Source organism: Chenopodium album, chromosome 7, assembly GCF_948465745.1.
Source record: "Chenopodium album chromosome 7, dcCheAlbu1.1, whole genome shotgun sequence".
Lineage (NCBI taxonomy): Eukaryota > Viridiplantae > Streptophyta > Magnoliopsida > Caryophyllales > Amaranthaceae > Chenopodium > Chenopodium album.
Genome location: NC_137840.1, coordinates 70510384 through 70522911, shown reverse-complemented (window position 1 = coordinate 70522911; position 12528 = coordinate 70510384). Strand labels below are relative to the sequence as shown.

At 33.5% G+C, this 12528-nt stretch overlaps 1 protein-coding gene across 1 annotated transcript; it reads left to right on the top strand.

The window, feature by feature from the left end:
• The first annotated feature begins 7867 nt into the window (after window positions 1-7867).
• On the top strand, window positions 7868-11694 carry LOC145638300 (uncharacterized). The gene has a single exon (XM_081689267.1). It carries the CDS (start codon window positions 8112-8114, stop codon window positions 11508-11510), a length of 3399 nt encoding a protein of 1132 aa, XP_081545393.1. The 5' UTR covers window positions 7868-8111; the 3' UTR covers window positions 11511-11694.
• The last annotated feature ends 834 nt before the right edge of the window (window positions 11695-12528 follow it).

Genomic DNA, 12528 nt, shown 5'->3' with positions numbered 1-12528 from the left:
AATAGGTTAGTCAAATGAGTTAATACAATCGGCTACCACAATCATCTTTCACCTTTCATCTTTTCCCTATAATTTTACCAATGGTGGTTCTGAACATGTGCAAGATGATCGATTACACAAGTCTCTAAATGAAAAGGGCCCCAAAATTTGATATTTACTTATATAAAATAGAGAGAATACTTATATCATTACAAAAATGATTTTAGGGCCCAACTTTACAAAGTTATGCTTGATCAATTTCACAATTAGCATTTGTAGCCCCGGCTTTGAACTTTACTCTTTTATTTCACAATGTGTACATTTTTCGCTTACTTTATTTAAATGTATTCAACTCTTAAAAAAACACTTATAAACATAGAGCACATTAAACTCGTCTCCATCCCTAGCCCTAAAAGATTACCCTATTTGTTCCTGTCCTAATAAACTAATTGCCCTTCTTTAATACTCTTTATCTCATACACTAACTAACATACTATTACCTTTGTTAATGGTTATATGTAACTTTAAAATTTTTTATATCTCACAATTAATACCCCAAAGTTGCAGATAACCATTAACGGAGATAGTAATTACTAAACTACGAACAAATCTAGCTACCCACTCAATACAGATACAACGATTGTAAAAGTAAAAATTAGGGACGGAGGTGGTATACGCAAGATAGTTAAATGGGGAACACTTGGTGGGTACTTGGTCTGAGACTGTGAACTATGGTGATATAAACCAAGTGGACCATAACTACATTAAATGATGCGTGGATTATTAAGAGATGCACGTTACTATATTTCTGGGCCGATAATTAGCGACAAGTGCTGAAAATGCAGAGGACCAACTTCGTTGCATTGTGCCAATGAAATGGGCTTGGACTACACAGTCTATATACCATGTGTTTTGAACCATCTTGGTCCGTACAACTGTACAATTCTGCCAACATGCCTGTATTTACAAGGCCACCTGAAATTACAACTCATGTGGGCTTTGGTGAGTTATGATTATTGTCCAAGGCTAGTCAAAGTATATGACAAGTTTATGGTCTCATGGCTAATTTTTTATTTTATATTTTTTTTTATTTAAATTTTTTTTTTTGAAGGGGTCTTAATGTCTTATGGCTAATTTGCTTGTTAAATAAAAGCAGGTTAAAATCCCGTGTATTGCACAATTATTAAATATATCATTCTCTTAAATGATATCTACGGAAAATATATCACACATATTATTTTCCGAAATCTTATATGTAGAAACGAAAAAGGGTGAAAGTTTTTTCATAATAAGTGTCATTGGTTATTTGCTTTTAGTATAGGTTAATAGATTAACGATTTTATTACATTTATACTCCAACTCTCCGAGCGTAAAAGTCAAAACATTGCAAATACTTGTATTAGGAAAAAAAAATACAGACGGGAGTAATTCATAAGATTCAATCAAAGACGAGAAAAGAAATTCATAAATATTATTTAGACGAATAATGTTTTAATACGAAACTAAGCATACTAACAGAGGCTTAGAATTTTGGATGAATTAATCTTTACCATTTTTCTATCTATCAATAAAAAAAAAAAAAAATTTAACGAAAGAGTATTACTTGGGTAAAAAATAACCAAATTGTCGCTAAAGTAAGTTTTTTTTAGCAAATTGTCGTTAAGGGTCTATTTTATTTACCAACCTGGTCAATTAATCCTTGAAAAATTTTAAATATTACGCATTGCCATAGCATGGAGTGCTTTAAAAAGAGGCACGTAAGCTGGTTTAGTTAGCATGCAATCGCACAATTTCTCTTCAAACTCCACGCACTTTTCTACATCTTCCTCACTTTTGGCCGCTTTTATACATTTGAAATAAGGAGTCGCTTCTTTCTTGCACCCGCCTGCTTTGATCAACAAGCAAAGCCCACAGTCCGTCTTGTCGTCGTTGAGGTTGTCATCGTTATCGTTATTGTTGTCGTCCTCACTTAATTTTATGTCTAGCAGGGCATCAAAACAACTTTTTCTTGTGGGTTTTTGAGTTTTGGGATCTTCTGGCTGCTTTTCATCATCTTTAACATTTTTTGACTCGGAGTTTTGAGAATCGGACACGGTTGATGATGATGATGACATGGTTGTTGAGTGACAAGATTAGGGTTTTAGTTTTGGTTAATACTTTGTATACAACTACAGATTAATTTATATATAGGGTAATGATGTACGAAAATATCACGAGTATTTTTAATTTGAAGTTAATTTAAGAATGTATGACAAAATCACGCATATGAATAAATGTTATAAAGATTACTTAAATATTTTATTTTTATGTACTTGTATTTTTTTTTTCTTTCCATTATTTCCTTAATTATAAAGTTTCCTACAAGCAAAATTCCCATTTATTTTATTTTTTGGCTTAAATATGGAAGCTACTTTTATTGTTCATCATGCGATAATATCTTGATATTATTCTGTAATTACATTCCGTAATTACATACATGCAAGAGTATATCGTTTCTTGTTTAACAATTCATCAATTTTTCGGAAGTTTAGTATGGATAGATTTTGGTACATACATGCATATTATGGTGATGATTTGATATTGGACTTGGTGTGCCAACATTTTCAAAAAAAATTATACAATAGCTAGACAAGCAAAACATTAACTAAATTTTTTTTGGTGTTTAGAAAGTCATAAGGGTGGGGTGAGAGAATCGATCTCAAGATCACCTAGAACCATTGTTAAAAATATTATTGACATTTTATATGAACATACATGATATTTACATCGATCATATCCACACCTTGCTCTTAGCTTCATTTTTACTTTCACCATACCAAGAATGTGCCAAAGTCAGTTTCCAACAATAAGTAAAATATAAAAATAAAAAACTATTAGATCAAAGACGGCGTGTGTGCATATATAGTAAATGTGCACATCATGTACGTGATGAACTAACGCAGCCACGCAGCCATACATGTACATTCATATATGTAGTGCAGAAGTTATTGATGAGGTATAACTTTATATGTGTGCTAACATTATTACTAGTACATATCACAATTCAGCAGCATATATATATGCCTTCTCTTAAATATGGTCAAGTTGAAACTCTAGAAAAAATTCATGATTTCTTTAAATATCATCCAAAAATAAATACATACATCAATACATGTACTACCATAATAATAATGTACAACCATCTCGTATGTATATTCAATTCCCTTGTGCACAAGCAATAGGGAATATTTTGTATCTTGCCAATCACGCAATTCTTCCTCTACAATTAGTTGGGACTTGAGAGGGTTCAGATAATGTGCAATAGAATAGAGCTATGTTTTTTTTTTTTTATTATTATTTTTTTTATTTTTTTAAATCCTAGTAAATTTTTATTTACATTCAATGTGGTTTTAGCTGTTGTGATCATTTGTTAATAGTTTAACGTAGTACATGTATGGTTAAAGTTGAGACTTAATTAGGTCTCATTCATTATTTCTACTTAATTTTAAGATAAATAAGGTTTAATAAGATTAGTTCAAGGGTTACGGAATACTTAATTAAGTTAATTATATTAAGATATATAAATGAAAATCAAGTGAATAAGCACATCAATAATGTTCAAATTAAAGCATGTCAAAGTTTATAGAGAGGCGATCCAATAATGATAGAAAAAATTAAAGCATGTTAAAATCTATATAGATATCATAATCAAGTTCCTAATAATTTTTTTTTTTAGAAATTTGTAAGTTATTAAGCTAAAGTTAGATCTATGTTCTTTAATGTGTTTTTTTTTTTTTTTTTTTTTTTTTTTTTTTTTTTTTTAAATGTGCTTTAATTTGTCAATTTCTCTTGGTGCTTGTTTCAAGACAACAATGATGTTAGTAATTTAGATGATCATTTTTCTTAATTAAGCTCATTACTAGAAAATTATTTGCACCATTGGCTAATGATGGAAGGCTGTGGATTAGTACAAATTAAGTAAACAATAAATGAGAAAAATAAATGGAAAACTAATTAACTACCAAGCTAAGGGCAAGGCCATATGCATCGCCCTAAAAAACTTAAAACGTACAAAAAGGGTTCTCTCTTAAAAAAAATAAAAGAGCTCTCTCTTAAAAAAAAAAAAATATTATGTTATTCATACAAATATAATATCCAATCACACTAGTAGAAAAGTTAATGCAATACATAACAATCATATGCATTTGCATTGTTAAATACTTTGAAGCGGCTGAATACTTGATAAAAGATTAAAGTTCACTTGAAATTATTAAGACAAATGATATTGATGATAAAATAGATTGATTTCATCATTAAGCTTCTTATACCCATCATTAAAATCATCACCATTGTTATCTAGGAGTCTCATCAGTTCATATAATATTATTCATCGGTTCATATAATATTATTAAGATTGCATATACATAAAGAATAAGTCGATAGAAAATGTATTCTCCATGGTTCGTTTGATGGTAACATATTTGCAACCTATGCTAAGAAAGTTGCTCGACAAAAAATATACATGCCGGTGTATATAATTATCAACAAGTTCAACATATCTAAGCAAAAAATGTCGTACTTGATCAAATTTTGTTTGGCGATTAATAGATTACATAGTAAAATGGTTATCGGTCAAAGTCGTACTTGTATGAAAACACCAAGATAAATAATTGAATGTACAACCTTAAAATGCTATAAATTTGGCCTAAACTGATTTACGAAGTATAACTAGTACGAAGTACTATACATATTCATGAAATATTCATCATGTCAACTATTAAGGATTGTACATCATGATCTGACTTCCTTTCTTTTTTTTTTTTTTTTTGGGGTGCACAAAGATACTATTATTTCCACAAGGCTAATCATCATTATTTATTAATCAAATATAAAGCACGCATTATTGAACATAAATAAATAGTCCATCACCTACCCTATTTACATTACTTTGGAGCAAAAAAAATTAACAAAGAAATGAATACCCAACAACAAGATAAGCTCCAATGCTCCATCATACATCATACGATCCAATAATTAATGAGACATATTGCTGAATTTGAGAGGTTTTTATTCTTTACCTATATTAAAAGAGGTTAAAGATCAATATTCAATAGAAATTAATTGAAAAAAATAGTGAGTAGTCAATTCTATAATTAACAAACAACAATAAATTAGTCGTTGGGACGTACTTTACTTTTACAGATTTGTTATAAACCACCACGATCAACATATCAATTTACCATTAGATCTCGAAATATCGTCAATCCATCACAACTTTTACAACTACTTTAAGTTTTCTACTTCGTATGTATCAAGATTGAAATCAATAATATAAAACATGGTCCTCCACGCGATGAAACCTAAGAAATAAATTAAAGCATAACTTAGAAATTTGACATAATGATAATTCACATTAGTTTTCATATGCTTTGAGGATTCTCTAAAGTAGTCTCCAATTCTTAGATCTTTAAGCAACACATTTTTCTATTGGTTAATCTTAAGCTAGAATCCAAGAAAAAGAAAGAAAAATAACAACTTTTATATAATAGCTACATAGAATAACTTTATGAGTCACTTTTGGCTAAACTTACCCACATTGCTCCCATAAAAGCATCCTTCTTTGGACCACCATATAGTGTAACATGCTCCAATGCCTAGAAATTTATCATCATTAATTATACTAATCCAATAATCCATTGACAATTCACTACACCTACCTATACCTTAACTTTCAGGTGATACCATCAAATACAAAAACCTCTAAAGAGTGTTATAATTTCTTGCAATGCATAGAGGTTGATAGAGACTACTCCCTCCATCCCTATTTTACGTTAAAAAATAAAAATTATGAGAGAAAATTATTAAAGTGTAACCAATAAAAACAAATAGATGTAATAGTGTTAATTAGTAAATTTTTTTTATGTGCAATTATTAGTAGTATGAGGTTCGATTTATTTTGTTTTTTGAATTTTGCAATTTTCAATGTATATAACTTAACTCAATTGAGTTTGTGACACTCATTTCAATTAATTGGATTCGTTATTCTATTGGTATATACAACAATTAGTTATTGATTCCAATTAAATTGGATTATCAAGGATTAGTGTTTCTAATATGTTGTAATTTGTTTTAATAAAGATTCCATCTTTTTTTCCAATTCATTTTGATGTACAATTTGAGGAAGGGGGTTATAGTAGATGACGAAGATATGTTGGTTTTTGATGGTGCTTCAACTAACTTTACTATGTCCAAGTCACAACTTATTGGTTTTATATTCTATATATGTTCTTTGCCTTTCTTTTTCTCGTGGTTGACGATGACAAAAAGGTCAAGGTGTATGTATAAATTAATGCATCTAATTTATAAGCTGTTAGAGTGGAGTTTATGAATTCGAATTCCGATTAATGCATGAAAATTTTAAAATTTACCGTGATTGATCAACATATTAGATAGGTAACTAAAAATATAAATTTAAAGGCGAGTTAAAATCAAGTAATAATGGGAACTCTGGTGTAGCTCATTTGGAAGATTAATGCTAGCTAAATGCCTCAATTGATATGTATTTATTAGCTTTACAATTGAAGAATTGGGTGACCTTTTACATTAATAATCAAAGACCAGATAACACTCAAATGCAGACATGCTTTTGTATGTTTTAAAAAAGAACTCATTCAAGTCAAATATCTTTGCCATAATATAGGGAGAAATGTTGGGATGTGATAGAACGAAAAAGACTTCAACTTGTTATAGTCAAGCTAATAGAAATACGAGTACTTAAGAAACTTAATCATAAGCTCTTTTCCTTAAGTTGGTAGCGTTAGTGTCAGAGGGGCACCTTCTACCGGGGCCATTTGGCACTTGGCCCTGGTAGATTAATTAGTTTATAAACTTAAAAAACTAATTTCACTTTTCAAATATTAGGACATGGTGATTAGTTTTAAGCAAGAGGTAAAAGAGATTCAAATCCCGGCCCCTCTAATGTTTCGGGCAAAGATCCGCCAATGAGTGCCTTGCTAGGTAAATTAACTTATCAAAATGTGTTTCCAAAACCTTTTTTTTTAACCTTTTAACCTTAAGATGACATTTTACGCATTTTACTTAATCATAAGATGTTTGTTTAATTTTCAAGTTTATTTTCTAATATAATTTTTGTTAACAGTGTTTCTAAAATTACATAATGATTAATTTTTTTACTTGTTTTGTAAAATAAAAATTATGTCTTGAATCTCTTGATCTGACCAAATGAAATGTATCAGACGGCTCAAACCATATCACTACGCTTAGAAGAGGTAATAATACTCATAATGCATATCTCATCAAGTCATAGCACCTACCACACAATAGCAACATGAAACAAATTGTTTGACAGCCTCATACTCAAGATTAAAGAAGGTTGTTGCCAAATTAAAAGAGTAATTACTAGTAGTTTGGAATTTAGATGGGTAGGATTCTAGGTTGGTTTTTAAAATTGGTTTAAGTAAAATTTGACCAATAAGTCTCTCAATCAATACTCCACATTAATCATCCTTATTACTTTTGGACCATTTTAGCTAAATTCTAGGTCTCAACAACATTAATACATGCAAAAAACTTAAAAACCCATTTTCAAACAAACTTGGACTAAAACAATCCAATTCAATCACAAAATACGAGTCAACCTTGTCAAATCTATCCATACAATAACAAACCCGAAAAATCAAGAATTCCATCCTTAATAGTATCCCTCCCTCATAGGATATGTCAATATGGCACACCATTCATCTACTCGTAGTTTCTAATACGTTGTATTATTTTTTTTATTTTTTATTTTTTTTTGAGGAAACATAATTTACTGTATATATTTATTGCCTCTTACATAATTTTTTTGGGGGGGAAAAAATGAAGAGTGAATAATTAATAAGAAAAAGCATGTACGATTAAAAAAACAGGCAAAAATTTGACAGTCCACTTATACTCTACTAAAAAGCAACATACGCTCCATTCTCCCAACTTCGCATCCCCCAAAACCCACAAAAAAACACCATCAACAATTTACAATAACAACAACTATGAAATGAAAAACCATCAATTATTATTCTCCTTCTATAATTCCATAATACTATAATTCATTCCTTACATTTTCATCCCACCATTTTTCTTTATGCTTCATTTTTATGGCAACGGCTATTTTTCTTCTTCTCTCCCTCACCCTCACCTTTGGTTTTGCCACCATTTTTTCCGGCGCTACGGTGACGGAGGTTGACTCACTGCTCGCCTTCAAGCGCAATCTTAATGACCCACTTGGCGTATTAGACGGCTGGGATGCGTCCACCCCATTAGCCCCTTGTGACTGGCGTGGAGTTGGCTGTTACTTTAGCAGAGTCAATCAGCTCCGCCTTCCACGGTTGCAGCTCACCGGTGTTATTTCGCCGGAGATTGGGAAGTTAAGGCAGTTGCGGCGGTTAAGTCTCCACTCAAACCACTTTCATGGGTCTATTCCGAGGTCTTTTGCCGAACTTTCTCTTATTCGTGCTCTTTACCTTCATAATAACTCCCTTTCCGGCGATGTTCCGCCGGGGATTCTCTCGCTTAGTAATCTCCAGGTCGTTAATCTCGCCGGTAACGACCTGTCGGGCAGAATCCCCAGCGGAATCTCACCCAGTCTCCGGGTGCTGGACCTGTCGTACAACAACTTCTCCGGGCGGGTCCCAGCGAATTTCTCGGACAGCCTGCAGCTGACGCTGATTAACCTCTCGTCGAATAGGTTCTCCGGAGAGATACCCACCAGCATTGGCGCGCTAAAACGGCTGCAATACTTGTGGTTGGATTCGAATCTTTTAGTGGGTACTCTTCCTTCGGCGATATTGAATTGTACATCGCTTGTTCATATTTCTGCTGAGGATAATTTCATCTCCGGCAATATTCCGGCGACGATTGGTGCAATGCCGGAGTTGGAGGTACTTTCTCTTACCTCCAATAAACTTTCTGGTGTAGTCCCTGCCTCTGTGTTTTGTAATGTGTCCTACCCTCGGTCGCTTCGATTCGTTTTCTTGGGGTTTAATGCCCTCACGGGAATTGCAAAGCCGCCAAATGGGTGTACATTTAGGAGTGGATTAGAGGTCCTAGACCTTCACGGGAACCGCATTGTTGGCGAGTTTCCGAATTGGGTGGCGGATATTCCAACATTGAGGGTTTTAGATCTTTCTGGGAACCTCTTCACTGGTTCACTTTTTGCGAATTTTGGAAATATGACGAATTTAGAGGAGTTTAGGGTGGCTAATAATTCATTAATTGGTCAAGTTCCTAAGGAATTAGGACAATGTAGTATGTTGAGGGTTCTTGATCTTGAAGGGAATCAATTTTCTGGGAAAATTCCAGAAAATTTTCAGAATTTGAGTAATTTGAGGGTTTTGTCATTAGGAAGAAACAGATTTTTGGGTTTCATTGACTTTGATGTTGGGAGTATTCAGAGTTTGGAAGTGTTGAATTTGAGTGAAAATGAATTGACTGGAGTGGTCCCAAATGAGGTGCTTCAACTCACTAATTTGACCACTTTGAACCTCAGTTTTAACAATTTTTCTGGGCATGTTCCAGTAGAAGTTGGTGATTTGAAGAGTTTAGTGGTGTTGAATTTGAGTCATTGTGGGTTTTCGGGTTCGATTCCGAGTAGCATTGGGGGTTTGATGAGGCTAAGAGTTTTAGATTTGAGCAAACAGAGATTATCTGGGAATTTTCCTGCTGAATTGTTTGGGTTGCCCAATTTGGTGGCTGTTGCATTGCAGGAGAATGATTTACATGGGGATATTATTGAGGGTTTTAGTAGTTTAGTTGGTTTGAGGTACTTGAATCTTAGCTCCAATTCTTTATCTGGTGATATCCCGGCGACTTTTGGCTTCCTCCGGTCCCTGAATGTCCTCTCTCTATCAGATAACCGAGTCTCGGGTGAAATTCCACCTGAGCTTGGCAATTGTTCAGAGTTACAAGTACTTGAACTTGCAAGGAATCGTTTGGTGGGCAATATTCCGAATTCTTTGTCAAGGTTATCTCATTTGAAGGAGCTTGATTTGGGTCATAATAATTTGGATGGTAATATACCAAAGGATATTTCCAAATGCTCTGATTTGCAAAAGTTGGTCTTGGATTTTAACCATTTATCAGGGCCTATTCCAGGCTCAATGTCAAAAATGCTATACCTTAGAATGCTTGATCTTTCATCAAACAATTTGAGTGGCTCCATCCCCGAAAATCTAACCCATATATCAAGCTTGCAGAGCCTTAATTTATCCTCGAATCATTTTGAAGGAGAAATCCCTAAAACTCTAGGTTCTCACTTCAGTGATCCTTCAGTGTTTGCAGACAATGGAAAGCTGTGTGGGTATCCATTGAAGAAGGAATGCTCTTATGTGAGACGGAGAAAAATGAAGAAGTTGATATTGATTATTGGTGTTGCACTTGCTGGGGTTATTTTCCTAGCATTATGCTGTTGTGGTTACATCATTAGCCTCCTGCGTTTGCGTGAGAAGCTCAAAGGCAAGGCAGCCGGGGCAGAGAAGAAACCTAGCCCACCGAGAAAAAGCTCTGGAGCAGAAAGAAGTAGAAGCAGCAGCGAAAATGGAGTCCCAAAACTTGTCATGTTCACTAGTAAGATTACATTGGCAGAGGCCTTAGAAGCAACAAGGCAATTTGATGAAGAAAATGTTCTAAGCAGAGGAAAGTATGGGATGGTGTTCAAGGCCTCCTTTGCTGATGGAATGGTCCTCGCAATCAGACGATTACCTGATGGATTCCTTGATGATAGAGGCTTCAAGAAGGAGGCTGAGATGCTCGGGAAAGTGAAGCACCGGAACATCACCGTGTTGAGAGGGTATTATGCCGGTCCACCTGACATAAGACTCCTAGTTTATGACTACATGCCTAATGGCAACTTGGCTACTCTTCTGCAAGAAGCATCACACCATGATGGACATGTCCTGAATTGGCCAATGAGGCACTTAATCGCGCTTGGGATTGCTCGTGGGATCACATTCTTGCACTCCTTAGATATGGTTCATGGTGATATCAAGCCTCAAAATGTGTTATTTGATGCTGATTTTGAAGCACATTTATCAGAATTTGGTCTAGACAGATTGACAATTGCAACTCCAATCGAAGCCTCAACATCAACACCGCCAATCGGAACACTTGGATATGTTGCTCCAGAAGTGGTGTTAACAGGTCAGGTATCAAGAGAAGGGGATGTGTTCAGTTTTGGGATTGTTTTGCTAGAGATATTGACAGGAAAAAAACCCATTATGTTTGAGCAAGATGAAGATATTGTAAAATGGGTCAAGAAACAGTTGCAAACAGGTCAAATATCCGAGCTAATCGACCCGGGTTTGCTCGAACTAGACCCTGAATCATCCGAGTGGGAAGAATTTTTACTTGGGATCAAAGTAGGCCTCCTTTGCACAGCACCCGACCCGAGTGAAAGACCGTCTATGGGTGATATCGTATTCATGCTCGAGGGTTGTCGGGTAGGACCCGATATCCCGTCTTCCGCGGATCCGACCTCACTTCCTTCCCCTGCCGGGTAACCTATGAAAGAAAAAAGTTGATCACCCAACCAACTTTGTTTTGGTAAAAAAAAAAAAATTCAGATGATGTGATTTTGTTTCAATTTTAACAAAATGTAATGGTGATTTTTTATGTGTGTATATAGAGTATTTAATTAAGTTGATTAAATTTTATTATGTTGCAAGTTGAGGTAAATTAATTGGTAAAAAAAAAAAAAAAAAAAAAAAAAAAAAAAAAAAAAAAAAAAAAAAAAAAGTTGAGTAATTCATTAAATAGTCTTCTGCATCACAGCATCAGTCAAAGGAATTGAACCGGGGAATTCAGAAAATCCGGAAAATTTGTTGGGTATAAAAAGAAAATATATATAATTCCCGCCAAAAGTGGAAAAGCCACGTGGAATATAAAAGAAAAGTAGCCGTTAATACAGCAACTTTTTTATACTTAAATTTAATAATTTTATTTTATTTTATTGAGAAAGAGAGAGGATAGTTTTTAGGGACCCGTGAAGTCGTCAGAGCATAAAAAAATACTTGTATAAGATGACAAATAAAGGGGTCCGTCTTTATTTTGTTCGTCTTCTTTCTATCCAAAATTCCATGAAATTTTAACAAAATATATTCTGTATATTGTAAGAAATTACAGTTGAAAAAAAAAAAAAATTCTACCTCAATCTTGTTTTTGAGATCCTTTTAAGCTTCACTTTTTACCATAAATCCAACACTAAAAATTTATCCTCAATTCCTCATAAATATAACAAAATTTATGCAACACGCTATAATTTTAATTAATTGCATTCATATAAGGTTATCATAAATCAACAACATATAAAAAGACATTAATATAATACAATTAATAAAATGGGGTAACCATTAACTCATCAATGTACTTCAAAAAAACAAAACTCATCAATGGATAAGTTTTAAAAAGGTTATGGGGGTTACAAACAATAAACAAGGATATAGTACATTTTTAGTTGAGCATCTACCATCTAGCACATCACACATAAATCGAGTTGTTTTAATATAACATGATAAAACC

What these genes read in the sequence shown, in the direction of transcription:
- LOC145638300 (XM_081689267.1), top strand. Translation starts at nt 8,112, where the DNA reads ATGGCAACGGCTATTTTTCTTCTTCTCTCCCTCACCCTCACCTTTGGT.